General features: G+C 42.3%; 1 protein-coding gene across 3 annotated transcripts in view; it reads left to right on the top strand.

Annotated features, from left to right (window-relative positions):
• Positions 1-21,122, top strand: part of LOC123995263 (pleckstrin homology domain-containing family G member 1) — a 139,022-nt gene that overhangs the window by 101,014 nt on the left and 16,886 nt on the right. For all 3 annotated transcript variants that reach the window (XM_046298743.1, XM_046298745.1, XM_046298744.1), the window contains exons 5-10: positions 11,967-12,013; positions 15,521-15,671; positions 15,958-16,089; positions 19,072-19,254; positions 19,388-19,483; positions 20,727-20,813. In XM_046298743.1, coding sequence (XP_046154699.1) covers positions 11,967-12,013; positions 15,521-15,671; positions 15,958-16,089; positions 19,072-19,254; positions 19,388-19,483; positions 20,727-20,813 — 696 coding nt within the window. The remainder of the gene's footprint in view (positions 1-11,966; positions 12,014-15,520; positions 15,672-15,957; positions 16,090-19,071; positions 19,255-19,387; positions 19,484-20,726; positions 20,814-21,122) is intronic.

Below are 21,122 nucleotides of genomic sequence, written 5' to 3' on the forward strand. Positions count from 1 at the left end.
AATCCTGCACACTCTTTTGATTGCAGTTATCCAAAGTAGTGTGTGCCATCACTGTTACATGACCATACAATAGAGGTTGCGTGCGTTTAGAAACGTTCCCTGATTATTGTAGTGTGTGTGTGGGTCATGAATTGGTGTTGGGTCAGTAGCCAGACAACTGCCTGGAAACATTTGTTCATTGCAGACAATCCCCCCCAACTTAGTCACAATTCTGCAAAGCGTTTGAAGGAGTGAAAAAACAGACCATAAATCCCTAACCCCCCTCCTCCTCTTGGAGGTAATCGTCTATCTGTCCTTATGTTCCTTACCCTGCTTTCAGTGAAATGTGTTGAGTAAGCAGCCTAGTCTTTATGGGTCCCTACATGCTGACTGCACCACTGTTGCGCAATTAAATCAAGATCATAATGTTTTATCATCTGGTAGAAAACAATCTTTCCTCTTCAGTCCTCTTCAGCGTTTAGCTGATCTCCTAACCCATAGCTCCTCTCGCCAGTCTAGACCCCTCAGCGTGCCAGCCGGTCGATACAGAAGCAAAACCAATTACTATATAACATCCCATAATGGTTTAGTCCTATCATAATAATGATGAGCAGCACAGTCTGATGTACTATATCTAAATCTATGGTACCTCAGCAGAAATCCTCAGGTTCCGTCTCTGCCTTGCTGTTCTGAGATTATCTAAACTTCACTATTAATTAGGGATGGGGGATTTAAACAATTTCACTGTTCGAATAGTATCCTGAATTGTTGCATATTCAAAGTACATGTTGTGTGTGTAGCGAGCAGACGGAAGGAGAGAGATGCCAAGAATAGCTAACTTGTAGCAACCACAATGTTATTTATCATCCCATATAACAGTGCCTGTCTTGACTGGAGTAGCCTAGAGAAGCTAGCTAAATAGCAAAGCCAGCCAGCTATAGCTAGCCAGGCTAATTGAGGCCACATGCTGTGCTTTCTCTCCAACCCCATTTAGATAAAACAACAGCTATACTGATTGGTTGGTTGTTATAGCCTACTCCTTCTCATTTCACTAAGATTTGATTCCATCTTGTATTGCAGTGAACTCTCACTCCACTTGCTACACATTTATCTTGAGCCTCTTTGGCCAAGATAAACAACAAGCTACGCACGTGAAGGCACCATGCTTGTCATAACTACGTTGGAAAGGTTTTTGTTTTATTTAATTAATCATTAGAAATGTCATGGTACATCTTTGAATGTAACAACGTCACATGGATATTTGAATCTAATTTAGAAAACACCTTTTCAGTGTTAGAATCTGTTTAAAATGGGAATATATAAACATTCCCGTAGAAATGAATATTAGAACACAAATGTCCCTACTATTAATCTATATCTATGTTATATCAGGAGTGATTGGTAATGTAATTTAGAAAATGTCCTCACAGATCAAAGATGAGCAGAAATTACAGATTCCATCTCTGCCTTGCTGTATTATCAAATGTTATTTGTCACCGACGTTGGACTCTGGAGCAGTGGAAACACGTTTTCTGGAGTGATGAATCACGCTTCACTATCTGGCAGTCTGAAGAACAAATCTGGGTTTGGTAGATGGCAGGAGAACGGTACCTGCCCGAATGCAGGTTGTTATGCGCCGAATACAACGGGTGTAAACCATACAGTGAAATGCTTACTGACAAGCCCTTAACCAACAATGCTTTAAGAAGTTAAGAAAAAAAGTGTTCAGTAAAAAGAAATAATATATATATTTTCATACAGGTGAAGGCGGACGTTTTACATACACCTTAGCCAAATACATTTCAACTCAGTTTTTCACAATTCCTGACATTTAATCCTAGTAAAAATTCCCTGTCTTAGGTCTGTTAAGATCACAACTTTATTTTAAGAATGTGAAATGTCAGAATAATAGTAGAGATATATTTCAGCTTTTATTTATTTCATCACATTCCCAGTGGGTCAGAAGTTTACATACACTCAATTAGTATTTGGTAGCATTGCCTTAAAAAATTTAAACTTCCCCCTGACAGAGCTGGTGTAACTGAGTCAGGTTTGTAGGCCTCCTTGCTCGCACACACTTTTTCAGTTCTGCCCACAAATGTTCTGTAGGATTGAGGTCAGGTCTTTGTGATGGCCACTCCACTACCTTGACTTTGTTATCCAAACATAATGACGGTTATTATAGCCAAACAGTTCTGTTTTTGTTTCATCAGACCAGAGGACATTTCTCCAAAAAGTACGATCTTTGTCCCTACGTGCAGTTGCAAACTGTAGTCTGCCTTTTTTATGGCAGTTTTGGAGCAGTGGCTTCTTCCTTGCTGAGCAGACTTTCAGGTTATGTCAATATAGGACTCACTTTACTGTGGATATAGATACTTTTATACCTGTTTCCTCCAGCATCTTCACAAGGTCCTTTGCTGCTGTTCTGGGATTGATTTGCACTTTTCGCACCAAGTACGTTCCTCTCTAGGAGACAGAACGCGTCTCCTTCCTGAGCGGTATGATGGCAGCGTGGTCCCATGGTGTTTATACTTGCGTATTATTATTTGTACAGATGAACGTGGTACCTTCAGGCATTTGGAAATTACTCCCAAAGATTAACCAGACTTGTGGAGGTCTACAATTTATTTTCTGGGGTCTTGGCTGATTTTCGTTTTGATTTTCCCATGATATCAAGCAAAGAGGCACTGAGTTTGAAGGTAGGCCTTGAAATACATCTACAGGTACACCCCCAATTGACTCAGACGATGTCAATTAGACGATGTCAATTAGCCTATCGGAGCTTCTAAAGCCATGACATAATTTTCTGTAATTTTCCAAGCTGTTTAAAGGCACAGTCATCTTAGTGTATGTAAACTTCTGAGCCACTGGAATTGGGATACAGTGAATTATGTGAAATCTGTCTTTAAACAATTGTTGAAAAATGTACTTGTGTCATGCACAAAGTAGATGTCCTAACTGACTTGCCAGAACTATAGTTTGTGAACAAGAAATTTGTGGAGTGGTTGAATACGAGTTTTAATGACTTCAACCTAAGTGTATGTTAACTTCTGACTTCAATTGTATATGTGTGTATATATATATGTATATGTATATATATATATATATATATATATATATATATATATATATATATATATTTTAAAACAAATCATTAATGAGCAGCAGTAAAATAACACTATGAGGCTATATTCAGGGGGTACCGGTACAATGTGCCTGTTAGTCTAGGTAATAGGTACATGTAGGTAGAGTTAAAGTGACTATGCATGGATAATAAACAGAGTAGCAGCGTAAAAGAGGGGTCTGGGTAGCCCTTCGATTAGCTGTTCAGGAGTCTTATGGCTTGGGGGTAGAAGCTGTTGAGAAGCCTTTTGGACCTTGACTTTGCGCTCCGGTACCGCTTGCCGTGCGGCAGCAGAGAGAACTGTCTATGACTAGGGTGGCTGGAGTCTTTAACAATTTTAGGGCCTTCCTCTGACACCGCCTGGTATAGAAGTCCTGGATGGCAGGAAGCTTGGCCCCAGTGACATACTGGGCCATACACACTACCCTCTGTGTAGTGCCTTGCGGTCGGAGGCCGAGCAGTTACCATACCAGGCAGTGATACCATGCTCTCGATGGTGCAGCTGTAAAACTTTTTGAGGATCTGAGGACCCATGCCAAAACTTTTCAGTCTCCTGAGGGGGAATAGGTTTTGTCGTGCCTTCTTCACGACTGTCTTATTGTGTTTGGACCATGATCGTTTGTTGGTGATGTGGACACCAAGGAACTTGAAGCTGTCAACATGCTCCTCTGATTGTGGACTCCACTTTTCCTGTAGTCCACAATCATCTCCTTTGTCTTGATCAGGTTAAGGGAGAGGTACTTGTCCTGGCACCACACGGCCAGGTCTCTGATGTCAGGGTTTCTACTGTGGTCCTTTGTAGCTCAGTTGGTAGAGCATGACATTTGACATGCCAGGGTAATGGGTTCAATTTCCGGGGCCACCCAATATGCTAAATGTATGCACGCATAAGTCGCTTTGGATAAAAGCATCTGCTAAATAACACACACACATACACACACACACACACACACACACACACACACACACACACACACACACACACACACACACACACACACACACACACACACACACACACACACACACACACACACACACACACACCTACATACTGTGTAAATGCCTGCTGTGGTTTAGGACTCAATCAGGAGGACCCAATGTACTGGATATACTTTGGTTGGTGTGTGTGCGTGCATGTGCGCAAACCAGTCAAAGGTTTGGACTCAAGGTTTTTTCTTTATTTTTACTATTTTCTACATTGTAGAATAATAGTGAAGACATCAAAACTATGAAATAGCACACATGGAATCATGTATTAACCAAAAAAGTGTTGACAAAATCTAAATATATTTTAGATTCTTCAAAGTAGCCACCCTTCCCCTGGATGACCGCTTTGCACACTCTCTTAACCAGCTTCGTGAGGAATGCTTTTCTAACAGTCTTGAAGGAGTGCCCACATATGCGGAGCACATGTTGGCTGCTTTCCCTTCACTCCGCAGTCCAATTCATTCAAAAATAATCTCAATTGGGTTGAGGACGGGTGATTGTGGAGGCAAGGTCATCTGATGCAGCACTCCGTCACTCTCTTTCTTGGTCAAATAGCCCTTACACAGCCTGGAGGTGTGTTTTGGGTGATTGTCCTGTTGAAAAACAAATGATAGTCCCACTAAGCACAAACCAGATGGGATGGCGTATCGCTGCAGAATGCTGTGGTAGCCATGCTGGTTAAGTTTGCATTGGTTCATAAATAAATATCTGACAGTGTCAACAGCAAAGTACCATCACATCTCCTCGTCCATGCTTCACGGTGGGAACCACACTTGTATACTCCTCACCAATGTCCAGTCTCTAGACACCAAGGTGGATGAAATTAGGACAAGGGTTGCCTTCCAGAGAGACATCAAAGATTGTAACATTCTCTGTTTCACGGAAACATGGCTCTCTCCGGATATGTTGTCTGAGTCGGTATAGCCACCAGATTGTGACTATTAGCCACCACTGTGACTATTAGAAACCTACCCTAAACAAAAACCATAGATGGATGGAAGGAATTTGTGCAACACTGAAAGCGCGAACCACTGCATTTAACCATGGAAAGAGGACTGGGAATATGGCTATGTAGTTATTAACAGTGTAGTTATTCTCTCTACAAGGCAATCAAACAAGCAAAATGTCGATACAGGGACAAAGTGGAGTTGCAATTCAACGGCTCAGACACTGTATGTGGCAGGATCTACAGGCAATTACAGACTACAAAAAGAAAACTAGCCACGTCAAGGACAACGACGAATTGCCAGACAAACTAAACAGCTTCTTTGCGTGCTTTGAGGATCATTTCAGTTCCACCGACACTGCTTGCTAACAAGGACTGCGGGCCCCCTCTCCTTCTCTGTAGCCGTCGTGAGTTAGACATTTAAACGTGTTAACCCTCACAGCGCTGCTGGCCCAGACCGCATCCCTAACCGGGTCCTCAGAGCATGCGTAGACGAACTGGCTGTTGTGTTTACGGACATATTCAATCGCTCCCTATCCCAGTCTTCTATCCCCACATGCTTCAAGATGGCCACCATTTTTCCTGTACCCAAGAAGGCAAAGGTACCTGAAATAATGACTATCGCCCCGTAGCACTCACCTTCTGTCATCATGAAATGCTTTGAGAGACTAGTCAAGGATCAGATCACCTCCACCTTACCTGCCACCCTAGACCCACTTCAGTTTGCATACCGCCCCAACAGGTCCACAGACGATGCAATCGCCATGACACTGCACACATCTGGACAATAGGACTACTTATGTTAGAATGCTGTTCATTGACTACAGCTCAGAATTCAACACCATAGACTATCCAAGCTCATCATTAAGCTGGAGTGTATATATACATACACACACTGAGCATGCACCCTTGTGGGGCCCCAGTGTTGAGGGTCAGCGAAGTGGAGATGTTGTTTCCTACCTTCACCCCCTGGGGTCGGCCCATCAAAGTCCAGGACCCAATTGCACAGGGCAGGGTTGTGTGTGTGTATATATATATATATATATATATATATATATATATATATATATATATATATATATATATATATATATATATATATATATATATATATATATATATATATATATATATATATATATATATATATATAGTTTGAGACCCATATATATATATATAGTTTGAGACCCATATATATATATATAGTTTGAGACCCATATATATATATATAGTTTGAGACCCATATATATATATATAGTTTGAGACCCATATATATATATATAGTTTGAGACCCATATATATATATATAGTTTGAGACCCATATATATATATATAGTTTGAGACCCATATATATATATATAGTTTGAGACCCATATATATATATATATAGTTTGAGACCCATATATATATATATAGTTTGAGACCCATATATATATATATAGTTTGAGACCCATATATATATATATATAGTTTGAGACCCATATATATATATATATAGTTTGAGACCCATATATATATATATATAGTTTGAGACCCATATATATATATATATAGTTTGAGACCCATATATATATATATATAGTTTGAGACCCATATATATATATATATAGTTTGAGACCCATATATATATATATATAGTTTGAGACCCATATATATATATATATAGTTTGAGACCCATATATATATATATAGTTTGAGACCCATATATATATATATAGTTTGAGACCCATATATATATATATAGTTTGAGACCCATATATATATATATATATATATAGTTTGAGACCCATATATATATATATATATAGTTTGAGACCCATATATATATATATATATGGTTTGAGACCCATATATATATATATATATGGTTTGAGACCCATATATATATATATATATGGTTTGAGACCCATATATATATATATATGGTTTGAGACCCATATATATATATATGGTTTGAGACCCATATATATATATGGTTTGAGACCCATATATATATAGTTTGAGACCCATATATATATATATAGTTTGAGACCCATATATATATATATAGTTTGAGACCCATATATATATATATAGTTTGAGACCCATATATATATATATATAGTTTGAGACCCATATATATATATATAGTTTGAGACCCATATATATATATATAGTTTGAGACCCATATATATATATATATATATAGTTTGAGACCCATATATATATATATAGTTTGAGACCCATATATATATATATAGTTTGAGACCCATATATATATATATATATAGTTTGAGACCCATATATATATATATAGTTTGAGACCCATATATATATATATAGTTTGAGACCCATATATATATATATAGTTTGAGACCCATATATATATATATAGTTTGAGACCCATATATATATATATAGTTTGAGACCCATATATATATATATAGTTTGAGACCCATTTATATATAGTTTGAGACCCATATATATATATATATATATAGTTTGAGACCCATATATATATATATAGTTTGAGACCCATATATATATATATAGTTTGAGACCCATATATATATATATAGTTTGAGACCCATATATATATATATAGTTTGAGACCCATATATATATATATAGTTTGAGACCCATATATATATATAGTTTGAGACCCATATATATATATATATATATAGTTTGAGACCCATATATATATATATATATAGTTTGAGACCCATATATATATATATATATGGTTTGAGACCCATATATATATATATATATATGGTTTGAGACCCATATATATATATATATATGGTTTGAGACCCATATATATATATGGTTTGAGACCCATATATATATATATATATATGGTTTGAGACCCATATATATATATATATATATATTTTGAGACCCATATATATATATATATGGTTTGAGACCCATATATATATATATATATAGTTTGAGACCCATATATATATATATATATAGTTTGAGACCCATATATATATATATATAGTTTGAGACCCATATATATATATATATAGTTTGAGACCCATATATATATATATATATGGTTTGAGACCCATATATATATATATATATGGTTTGAGACCCATATATATATATATATATGGTTTGAGACCCATATATATATATATATGGTTTGAGACCCATATATATATATATATGGTTTGAGACCCATATATATATATATATGGTTTGAGACCCATATATATATATATATGGTTTGAGACCCATATATATATATATGGTTTGAGACCCATATATATATATATGGTTTGAGACCCATATATATATATATATATATATAGTTTGAGACCCATATATATATATATATAGTTTGAGACCCATATATATATATATATATAGTTTGAGACCCATATATATATATATATAGTTTGAGACCCATATATATATATATATAGTTTGAGACCCATATATATATATATATAGTTTGAGACCCATATATATATATATATATAGTTTGAGACCCATATATATATATATATATAGTTTGAGACCCATATATATATATATATGGTTTGAGACCCATATATATATATATATGGTTTGAGACCCATATATATATATATGGTTTGAGACCCATATATATATATATATGGTTTGAGACCCATATATATATATATGGTTTGAGACCCATATATATATATATATGGTTTGAGACCCATATATATATATATGGTTTGAGACCCATATATATATATATATGGTTTGAGACCCATATATATATATATATGGTTTGAGACCCATATATATATATATATGGTTTGAGACCCATATATATATATATATGGTTTGAGACCCATATATATATATATATATGGGTTTGAGACCCATATATATATATATATATATATGGTTTGAGACCCATATATATATATATATGGTTTGAGACCCATATATATATATATATGGGTCTCAAACCATATATATATATATATATGGGTTGAGACCCATATATAGTGGATGAGTTCATTTACTTTTACAAGGGCAATATTTTATAGATCTGTTCTATTTCTGTGACTGGTTTGCTGTTTTTGGGTCACAGAGTACATGTTAGGATGGAGAGAGTGTGTGTATTAGGAGTGTGTGTGTATTGGTGGGACATCTGGTTGTGTTTAGCTGGCTCTCTGGTGGCAGACTGTTAGAGACTAAAGAGAAGCCTGCTCTTCAATTTACTGCTTTTCCCACGGAGAACCTCCAGGCAGTGTTTGTGTGTGTGTGTTCACACATACACGTGTACTATAGTATAGTATGTATGTATGTATGTATGTACACTAATAGTTTGTGTACACCTGCCTTTTTGAACATTTCATTCCAAAATAATGGGCATTAATATGGAGTTGGTCCCACCGTTCCACTCTTCTGGGAAGTCTTTCCACTAGATGTAGGAACATTACTGCGGGGACTTGCTTCCATTCAGCCACGAGCATTAGTGAGGTCGGTCACTGATGTTGGGCGATTAGGTCTGGCTCGCAGTCGGCGTTCCAATTCATCCCATAGGTGTTCAATGGGGTTGAGGTCAGGGCTGTGTGCAGGCAAGTCATGTTCTTCCACACCAATCTTGACAAATAATTTCTATATGGACCTCGCTTTTTTTCATGGGGGCATTGTCATGCTGAACCAGGAAAGGGCCTTCTCCAAACTGTTGCCACAAAGTTGGAAGCACAGAATCGTCTACAATGTCTTTGTATGTTGTTGCGTTTAAGATTTCCCTTCACTGGAACTAAGTGGCCCGAACCATTGAAAACAGCCCCAGACCATTATTCCTCTTCCACCGAACTTTACAGTTGGTTACTATGCATTCGGGCAGGTAGCGTTCTCCTGCCATCTACCAAACCCAGATTAGTTCTTCAGACTGCCTGATGGTGAAGCGTGATTCATCACTCCAGAGAACGTGTTTCCACTGCTCCAGAGTCCAACGTCGGTGAGCTTTACACCTATCGAGCCAATGCTTGGCATTGCGCATGTTGATCTTAAGCTTGTGTGCGGCTGCTCGGACAGTAAAACCCATTTCATGAAGCTGCTTACGAACAGTTATTGTGCTGACCTTGCTTCCAGAGAACATTTGGAACTCCGTGAGATGATTTGTACGCACTTCAGCACTCGCCGGTTCCGTTCTGTGAGCTTGTGTGGCTTACCACTTCGCGGCTGAGCCTTTGTTGCTCCTAGACGTTTCCACTTCACAATAACATCACTTTCAGTTGACTGGGGTGGCTTTAGCAGTGCAGAAATGTGATGAACAGACTTGTTGCGTCCTATGACGGTGCCACGTTGAAAGTCAGAGTTCTTCAGTAAGGCCATTCAACTACCAATGTTTGGCTATGGAGATTGCATGGCTGTGTGCTCGGTTTTATACACCTGTCGGCAACGGGTGTGGCTGAAATTGCTGAATCCACAAATTTGAATGGGTGTCTTCATACGTGTGTGTGTGGGCGCGTGCATGGGAGTTATTTTTGGTATGAATTGAAGGGTGTTGGGCTCTGCTGTATTTCTATAATTGTACCTTTGTGACTGTATGCCCGTGTGTGTTGATGGCATCACTTGTTCTCGAGTGTGTACGGTATATGTGTTTGTAGAGTAGGAGTGTTCATATGCAGAGCCACAGGAACCAGACAGCTCCCCAGTCATCTTTCCTCTGTGTTTATGATGCTGTTTCCTGTGATAGCTGTCCACTTCCTGTTTCTGGCCTAACCCAGAGTATTTATGGACACATGATGAACACAAGGACCAGGGCTATTATCAGTTACGCAACTCTAGGGTCATGTGAATGCTCGACAGCAAGTGGAGGGGGATGACAAAGGAAGGAGGGTATTGAGAGATGGAGAGGGATATGAAAGCTAGAGGGCTAGAGACGGAACATGAGAGAGGGAGAGATGGTAGAAGATATGTAATGGCATAAGTAGTGAGAGACTGTGATCAAGAGTGAAAGAGCGTGAACAGAAGAGACATTCAGCGTGATGGAGGTAGAGAAAAGGGGATAGGGAGGAGAGCGAGGTTCATTCCAGCTTTGATAAGTCATGCTGCCTCTGATGTCTTTGAAGTGCAGGGAGGCATGAGAGGTGGAAACGGACAAATTAAAGTGGTGGAGATGGGGAAATCAGTGTCCACAGCATATAGCGCTCAACATTGCCTTTTAAAGGGTCAATCAGAAGTTGCTACATACATTTTGGTACTCATAAATTAATGATATGTACCCACTGATTCTTCAAGATATTACTTATAAAGTCCTCATGAGCTTAGTTCAACTGTCGTACCCCATCAGAAACCAAAATATAAGCTTGTTTTATTCCAATGTTTGTACACAAAATAAATGTAAACAAACACTTGTATAGTATAGCTAGCCTCAAAACATGGTTAAAACTATACATGTGATATCATGGATGGTCAGTCCTTGCATCCATAGCTGAGAAGTTGAGAACTATGAATTTGAGTGGTTACATTTCTCCAGCCCCGTCCCTCAGCTTTTTACCAAAACGGGCGGAGAGAACGCTTTGTTACCGTTTCAACTGCTGATTGAAGCTTTAAGACATGGATACTTGTAATCAAGGTTCACTTTCATTCTTTGCCTTTAAACTGATGTGAGAGACCTCCTTAATCTATCCTCAGGAACGCTTGACCACTGACTCACCCAGTGTAACCTGCCCCCTTCCCCTTGACACAAACACTCCATTTACTGGAAACTCACTCACTCTTCCCTGTTGGCACACATTTTACAAGGTTCTAAAAATTGTCTAGTCAATAGAGGAATTTAGGTTGGTTCTAGGGAGAATAGTTTATTTCCTCCTGCTGCTGCTACTGGTATGAGTGATTTCAGGTACTGATGCCAATGTAACGTGAATGTAATTATTTGATCAGGGACTGATGCTAATGTAACATTAATGTAAATATTTTGTCTTTCTTTCCCAGAGTGAAGAGTTCCACATTTACACTCAGTACTGCACCAACTATCCAAGGTAAGCAACCTCAACTATGACTTCTGACACCAGATTATTTTATGGTACTTTTGTGGTAAAATCAAAGGCTATTGTCTATATATTTGGGTGGACAATAAATTTAAATTCTATATTTGGGTGGACAATAAAGTTAAATTCTACTTATGGGATAAGTTGAGCCATTTTTTACATTGTGCATCACTCTGTCAAGGGAAATATAGTATTCTTTCTAACAAAGTTATCTACATGTAACACTGTGTACAAAAAAATTAGGAACACCTTCCTAATATTGAGTTGCACACCCTTTTTCCTTCAGAACAGCCTCAATTCGTCGGGATATGAACTACAAGGTGTCAAGCGTTCCACGGGGATGCTGGCCCATATTGACAATGCTTCCCACAGTTGTGTCAAATTGGCTGGATGTCCTTTGGGTAGAGAACCATTCTTGATACACACAGAAAACTGTTGAGCGTGAAAAACCCAGCAGTGTTGCAGCTCTAGACTCAAACCAGTGCGTCTGGCACTCACTTCCATACCCCGTTCAAAGGAACTTAAATATTTTGTCTTGCCCATTCAACCTTTGAATGGCACACATGCACAGTCCATGTCTTGTCTCAAGGTTTAGAAATCCTTCTTTAATCCGTATCCTTCCCTTCATCGACACTGATTGAAGTGAATTTAACAAGTGACATCAATAAGGGATCACAGCTTTCACCTGGATTAACCTGGTCAGTCTGTCATGGAAAGAGCAGGTCTTTGTTTTGTATACTCCGTGTAGTCTGCCCCACTCATTGTGTGTGAATGTGTGTCAGAGGATGCTGGTGGTAGGGGCTATAGGAGGACAGGCTAATTTGTAATGGCTGTAATGAAATACATGGAATGGTATCAAACATATGGAAACTACATTTGACTCCATTCCAGCCATTACAATGAGCCCGTCGTCCTATAGCTCTTCCCACCAACCTCCTCTGGTGCGTGTTTGACAGTCTGTGTGTAGTATGAACATATATAGAAGTATAATCTTCCTCCTTATGATCTGGTTTTGCATACAGGTGAATCTCACCTTCAAGTTCTTGATTCCCAGAGTGTCTTATATCTTTGTACTGTCTTTGTAGAGCTACAGTACCCCAGCCTCTCTCTCTGGGTAGCCTTGATATACATCCCAACCCAACAGAAGTCTGTCTGCATCTCCCTCTCTATTTAGTTATTTATTTGAAAGGGAGCCTGTTGACAGAGTTACAGCCCCTATTCTGACAGATGGGTATTATATCCGCCACCTTATCATACTCAGTGGCTGGCTTTAATGTTTTATTTCACCTGGTGTGAACAACGTCTTGTCATAGGAAACCATGTGCGTGTGTGCATGTGGTGTGTCTTGGGGCCGAAAATGTGAGACAATTCTTCACAATGAAGCCTAATGAGAGCAGTGCATTTCATAATGGTTGTGACACATTACATGCCGTACACCATTGGCTGCGACATGTCTGAAGTGTTGTTTTAGCATTGGGCATTATGCTACTACTGACAAGTGATTATTTAGTAGTTGATGGTGATTATTTAAATAGTTAAATATAGTGTGTGTCCACATTTCAGTGTAGCTCTCCACAGGGCTCACATTGTTATCTCTGTGAAACCCAACCTGAGAGCTCAGAATGACGGAGATACATCTACAGCCTCGGCTCCTACTGTAATTGTGTGTGTGTGTGTGTGTGTGTGTGTGTGTGTGTGTGTGTGTGTGTGTGTGTGTGTGTGTGTGTGTGTGTGTGTGTGTGTGTGTGTGTGTGTGTGTGTGTGTGTGTGTGTGTGTGTGTGTGTGTGTGTGTGTGTGTGTGTGTGTGTGTGTGTGTCTGTCAGTCGGGTCACCAGTCGTTAGCTAGGGTCACCAGCTGTGTGAGGGGGTGGTTGACAAACACATACACACACATGCGTACATACAGTGCATTCAGACCCCTTGACTTTTTTCATTTTTTTGACCCCTTTTTCTCCCTGATTTCATGGTATACAATTGGTAGTTAGTCTTGTCTTATCACTGCAACTCCCGTACGGACTCGGGAGAGACGAAGGTCAAGAGCCGTGTCTCCTCCGAAACACAACCCAACCGAGCCGCACTTCTTGACACAATGCCCACTTAACTTGGAAGCCAGCTACACCAATGTGTCAGAAGAAACACTGTGCACCTGGTGACTGTGTCAGCGTGCATTGCGCCTGGCCTGCCACAGGAGTCGCTAGTGTGCGATGGGACAAGGACATCCCTGCCAAACCCCCCCCCCTAACCCGGCCGACACTGGGCCAATTGTGAGCCGCCCCATGGGTTTCCCTGTCACGGCCAGCTGCGACAGAGCCTGGACTCAAACCCAGAATCTCTAGTGGCACAGCCTTAGACCACTGCACCACTCGGGAGGCCCTAGACCCCTTGACTTTTCCCACATTTTGTTACGTTACAGCCTTTTTTTTAAATGGATGTAATTGTTTTCCCCCCTCATCAATCTATACACAATACCCCATAAAAAGTGTTTTAGAATTTTTACAAATTTATGAAAGAAAAAACTTTTACGTAAGTATTCAGACCCTTTACTCAGTTCTTTGTTGAAGCACATTTGGCAGCAATTACAGCCTCGAGTCTTCTTGGGTATGATGCTACAAGCTTGGCACACCTATATTTGCACTGTCAGGTTGAATGGGGAGTGTCTCTGCACAGCTATAGTCAGGTCTCCCCAGAGATGTTCGATCATGTTCAGGTCTGTGCTCTGGCTGGGCCACTCAAGGACATTGAGACTTGTCCTGAAGCCACTCCTGCGTGGTCTTGGCTGTGCGCTTAGGTTTATTTTCCTGTTGGAAGGTGAACCTTCGGCCCAATCGGAGGGCCTCAGCTCTCTGGAGCAGGTCTTCTACAAGGATCTCTGTACATCGTTCATCTTTCCCTCGATCCTGACAAGTCTTCCAGTCCCTGCCGCTGAAAAACACTGCATGATGCTGCCACCACCATGCTTCGCCGTATGGGATGGTGCCAGGTTTCAATATTGGTTTCATCAGACCAGAGAATCTTGTTTCTCATGGTCTGAGAGTCCTTTAGGTGCAAACTCCAAACGGGCTGTCATGTGGCTTTTTACTGAGGAGTGGCTTCCGTCTGGCCACTCTACCATAATGGCCTGATTGGTGGAGTGCTTCTTGGTCACCTACCTGACCAAGGCCCTTTTCCCCCGATTGCTCAGTTTGGCCGGCTCTAGGAAGAGTCTTGGTTTTTCCAAACGTCTTCCATTTTAAGAATGATTAAGGCCACTGTGTTCTTGGGGACCTTCAATGCTGCAGAAGTTTTTTGGTACCCTTCCCCAGATCTGTACCTCAACACAATCCATCTACTTACAAACCCTCTGACCTTGCATGACCTTGCACCGTTCCCTAAGACAGGACTGTGTGTGTGGGATCTGTCATTCTGTAATTTAATTGGGCTACAATATCTGTCATTGTTTCCTAGGACTAATATCATATTTTATTTTTCCTTCTCTCCCTCCATCTCTCTCTCTACAGGTCAGTGGCTGTGTTGACTGAGTGTATGAGGAATAAGGTGTTGGCTAAGTTTTTCCGGGAGCGTCAGGAATCTCTGAGACACTCCCTGCCTCTGGGCTCCTACCTGCTCAAGCCAGTGCAGAGGATCCTCAAGTACCACCTACTGCTGCACGTCAGTTATACACCTAAACACACACACGCACGCACACTGACACCTACATCACACTAGCAAAACCCCACATAAGCCAAACACTCAGACCACAAAGAACTGTATGTACTGTAATATACTGTATGTAAAGTTAGCCACCAGTCTATTTTTGAACAAGCTAACCCGACTGCCAAGAAATACCGGGCCAACATAGCTGGCTACTGCAGAAACAGATGGTACCCAGTCTAACGTACAGCTATCCGTGTACATTACCCACTCTAACACTGGGTGTGTTTTCTGTCCCCTGTAGGAGATAGCCAACCACCTGGAGAAGGACACAGAGACATATGAGGTGGTGCAGGAGGCCATAGACACCATGCAGAGAGTGGCCTGGCACATCAACGACATGAAGAGGAAACATGAACATGCCGTCAGGCTGCAAGTAAGACTACACTTGCAAATGAACATGCTCTCACACATATACACATGCACCTGCATATGCATATGCAGTCAGGATTTTTACTATAGTCTGGTCATGACAATAGACTTATTTTTATTTTTTACCTTTATTTAACCAGGCAAGTCAGTTAATAACAAATTATTATTTTCAATGACGGGCCTAGGAACAGCGGGTTAACTGCCTGTTCAGGGGCAGAACAACAAATTTGTACCTTGTCAGCTCGGGGGTTTGAACTTGCAACCTTCCGGTTACTACTCCAACGCTCTAACCACTAGGCTACCCTGCCGCCCCTGTAGAGCAGGTACAAACACACACACACCTGTCATGTTACAGGTTGGCGAACACACACGCACACCTGTCATGTTACAAGTTGGTCAACACACATTTATTCTGCTCCAACAAAGTACATTTGGAAAAGTCTGCATCTTAGTGGTTTGAATTAGACTGTGACATTAGTGGCTGTCCACATATCCTCCCATTGTTTCCCTAGCTTTCACCAGTCTTGTCTGCTTCCCAAATGGCATGCTATTCCCTACATAGTGCACTACTTAAAAAAAATAATTAAAGCCCTATGGGCCCTGGTCAAAAGTAGTGCACTATAGAGGGAATAGTGTTCCATTTGGGATGTAGACTCCGTCTGTCTCCGCTAGGTTATGCAAGACATTGTTTTCCAGGGCTAATGATGGCCTTGCATAACACAGCCGGCAGATAAAAGAGAAAGTAGCTTTATTCAGTGGGGAGGAGGATGATCATATGAGTGAAGGAATGTGTGTGGAAGTATTTACTTAGGATCTGAGGAAGAGTGCTGAGCTGACCTGTCTAATTCTCTCTGTCCTTTTTTGTCTTGCTCCTCTCCTTTCTCTGTTCTGTTCTTCCTCTCTTCTCTCCTCCTTCTCATGTCCTTTCCTGTTCTTCTCTGCTCTCACCTGTTTCTCTTAACTCATTCTCATCCTATTCCTCTCTTTCCCACTCTCCACCTCTCCTCCACCGCTCTCTTTCCCACTCTCCCACCTCTCCTCCTTTGCTCTCTTTCCCACCTCTCCTCCTCTGCTCTCTTTCTCACCTCTCCCACCTCTCCTCCTCTGCTCTCTTTCCCACCTCTCCCACCTCTCCTCCTCTGCTCTCTTTCCCACCTCCCCCACCTCTCCTCCTCTGCTCTCTTTCCCACCTCTCCTCCTATGCTCTCTTTCCCACCTCTCCTCCTCTGCTCTCTTTCCCACCTCCCCCACCTCTCCTCCTCTGCTCTCTTTCCCACCTCTCCTCCTCTGCTATCTTTCCCACCACTCCTCCTCTGCTATCTTTCCCACCTCTCCTCCTCTGCTCTCTTTCCCACCTCGCCACCTCTGCTCTCTTTCCCACCTCTGCTCTCTTTCCCACCTCTGCTCTCTTTCCCACCTCTGCTCTCTTTCCCACCTCTGCTCTCTTTCCCACCTCTGCTCTCTTTCCCACCTCTGCTCTCTTTCCCACCTCTGCTCTCTTTCCCACCTCTGCTCTCTTTCCCACCTCTGCTCTCTTTCCCACCTCTGCTCTCTTTCCCACCTCTCCACCTCTGCTCTCTTTCCCACCTCTGCCCTCTTTCCCACCTCTGCCCTCTTTCCCACCTCTCCTCCTCTGCCCTCTTTCCCACCTCTCCTCCTCTGCCCTCTTTCCCACCTCTCCTCCTCTGCCCTCTTTCCCACCTCTCCTCCTCTGCCCTCTTTCCCACCTCTCCTCCTCTGCCCTCTTTCCCACCTCTCCTCCTCTGCCCTCTTTCCCAACTCTCCTCCTCTGCCCTCTTTCCCACCTCTCCTCCTCTGCTCTCTTTCCCACCTCTCCTCCTCTGCCCTCTTTCCCACCTCTCCTCCTCTGCTCTCTTTCCCAACTCTCCTCCTCTGCCCTCTTTCCCAACTCTCCTCCTCTGCCCTCTTTCCCAACTCTCCTCCTCTGCCCTCTTTCCCACCTCTCCTCCTCTGCCCTCTTTCCCACCTCTCCTCCTCTGCCCTCTTTCCCACCTCTCCTCCTCTGCCCTCTTTCCCATCTCTCCTCCTCTGCCCTCTTTCCCACCTCTCCTCCTCTGCTCTCTTTCCCAACTCTCCTCCTCTGCTCTCTTTCCCACCTCTCCTCCTCTGCTCTCTTTCCCACCTCTCCTCCTCTGCTCTCTTTCCCACCTCTCCTCCTCTGCCCTCTTTCCCACCTCTCCTCCTCTGCTCTCTTTCCCACCTCTCCTCCTCTGCTCTCTTTCCCACCTCTCCTCCTCTGCTCTCTTTCCCACCTCTCCTCCTCTGCCCTCTTTCCCACCTCTCCTCCTCTGCTCTCTTTCCCACCTCTCCTCCTCTGCCCTCTTTCCCACCTCTCCTCCTCTGCTCTCTTTCCCACCTCTCCTCCTCTGCTCTCTTTCCCACCTCTCCTCCTCTGCCCTCTTTCCCACCTCTCCTCCTCTGCTCTCTTTCCCACCTCTCCTCCTCTGCTCTCTTTCCCACCTCTCCTCCTCTGCCCTCTTTCCCACCTCTCCTCCTCTGCTCTCTTTCCCACCTCTCCTCCTCTGCCCTCTTTCCCACCTCTCCTCCTCTGCCCTCTTTCCCACCTCTCCTCCTCTGCCCTCTTTCCCAACTCTCCTCCTCTGCCCTCTTTCCCAACTCTCCTCCTCTGCCCTCTTTCCCAACTCTCCTCCTCTGCCCTCTTTCCCAACTCTCCTCCTCTGCCCTCTTTCCCAACTCTCCTCCTCTGCCCTCTTTCCCACCTCTCCTCCTCTGCTCTCTTTCCCACCTCTCCTCCTCTGCTCTCTTTCCCACCTCTCCTCCTCTGCTCTCTTTCCCACCTCGCCCACCTCTCCTCCTCCGCTCTCTTTCCCTCGCCCTCTCACTTACTCTTCCCCCTGTCCTACTCACTCACTCACTTCACTCACTCACTCCTCTCACTCACTCCCACTCACTCACTCTCTCTCACTCCTCTCACACCCTCTCCTCTTCCCTCCCCCCCTCTCAGGAGATCCAGAGTCTGTTGACCAACTGGAAAGGGCCTGATCTGATTGGCTACGGTGAGCTGGTTCTGGAGGGGACATTCCGTCTGCAGCGGGCCAAGAACGAGCGCACACTCTTTCTGTTCGACAAACTGCTGCTGGTCACCAAGAAACGCGAGGAGGCCTTCACCTACAAAGCCCACATCCTGGTCAGTCACAACACTAATGCTAAAATATTTGACATAAAATACCTCCCAAAACTTCCCTAAGGTATAGCAGTCTTTATACTTCTAACCCAAAGTGAGACTAACCATAATACTAACCATGTCTCCGTCATTATAGTGTTGCAACCTGATGTTGGTGGAAATCATTCCGAAGGAGCCACTCAGCTTCAGTGTGTTCCACTACAAGAACCCCAAACTACAGCACACCGTACTGGTAAAGTAAAACTACACCCCACAAACCAAAATTACTGCATATTCAACAGTCGATTTTACAGCATAGAGTAAAAGTAGCCTGCTATCCCACCTGTGCTTTGCCAAGCCCACCACTCCTACGTGCCAAGACCACCACTCCTACGTGCCCAGACATGTTGAATTATTAATGGTGAATGAGAAGGACTGCTTGTTTCTCAACATAAGTGTTTTGGAAGGAACTTCAAACACCACCATAATCTGTTTTATGTAACAACACATAAGAGTTGAAGGTCATATCCCATTGTTGTTATGGGTTTGTCATTGTCATCTTATACTTCATTTAAAGCTAGAATCCTTCATAGAAACATTTCTCCCCGCTCCTGTTTTGCTAAAAAGCTACGGGATGGGTGTAACAGCTTAACTTCTGTCCCCTCGCTGGGCTCGAACCAGGGACCCTCTGCACACATCAACAACTGACACCCACGAAACATTGTTACCCATCGCGCCACAAACGCCACGGTCCTTGCAGAGCAAGGGGAACAACTACTTCAAGGTCTCAGAGCGAGCGACGTCACCAATTGAAACGCTATTAGCGCGCACCACAGCTAACTAGCTAGCTATTTCACATCGGTTACACTCACCCCCCTTTTCCGCAGCAACCAGTGATCCGGGTCAACAACATCAATGTAACAGCTTATCTTCCGTCCCCTCGCCCCGACCCGGGCTCGAACCAGGGACCCTCTGTACACATCAACAACTGACACCCATGAAGCATCGTTACCCATCACGCCACAAAAGCTGCGGGGAACAACTACTTCAAGGTCTCAGAGCGAGTGACGTCACCAATTGAAACGCTATTAGCGCGCACCCCGCTAACTAGCTAGCCATTTCACATTTGTTACATAGGCCTGGAGAAATTTAACCACTCTCAAATTCATAGACAGAGCTATGGATGCAAGGACTGACCATCCTTTATATCAAATTAATAGTTTTAACCATGTTTGGAGGCTATACAGTGTTTTGTTTACATTTGTTGTTTACAAACATTGGAATAAAATAAGCTTATATATTGTGTTCTAATGGGGTCCGACTGTTGAACTAAGCTTATGAGGCATTTAGAAGTTATATATCTATTTATTCTTGAAGAATATATCATTCATTTATGAGTACCAAAATGAATGTAACAACTAAGGATTCAAAATGTAATGTCTAGTTTAATGTCTCTCTCCTAATATCCTCTCTGTTGTCCTGTGTTCCGCCCCCAGGCCAAGTCTCAGCAGGACAAACGCATGTGGATCCTACACCTGAAGAGACTCATACTTGAAAACCACCCGGCTAAAATCCCAGCCAAGGTGAGACACGGAGCAAGCAATGTGTGTCCTCACTAATGACATTAACACAACCTTGAGTGGGAGATGGAATGGTCTCACTCTCCCTCTTTCATTTTCGATCACCCCTCTCGCTCGGTCTTCCTTTCCTCTCTTTCTCTCTCTCCATTTTTTCTCTCTTCTCTCCACCTCTCCAGCTCTGGTTAAAATGGAAAATGATGCTTTTGTCTGGGGAAAATCCTTGACAGGGTTCATAGTAATTACGTGAAAGTGATCTTGTTGCTTGTAAAGTAGTCCGCTTCTGTTGGAAAAGACTACTGTCTAGCGCCATCT

Source organism: Oncorhynchus gorbuscha, linkage group LG14 (genome assembly GCF_021184085.1).
Source record: "Oncorhynchus gorbuscha isolate QuinsamMale2020 ecotype Even-year linkage group LG14, OgorEven_v1.0, whole genome shotgun sequence".
Classification (NCBI taxonomy): Eukaryota; Metazoa; Chordata; class Actinopteri; order Salmoniformes; family Salmonidae; genus Oncorhynchus; species Oncorhynchus gorbuscha.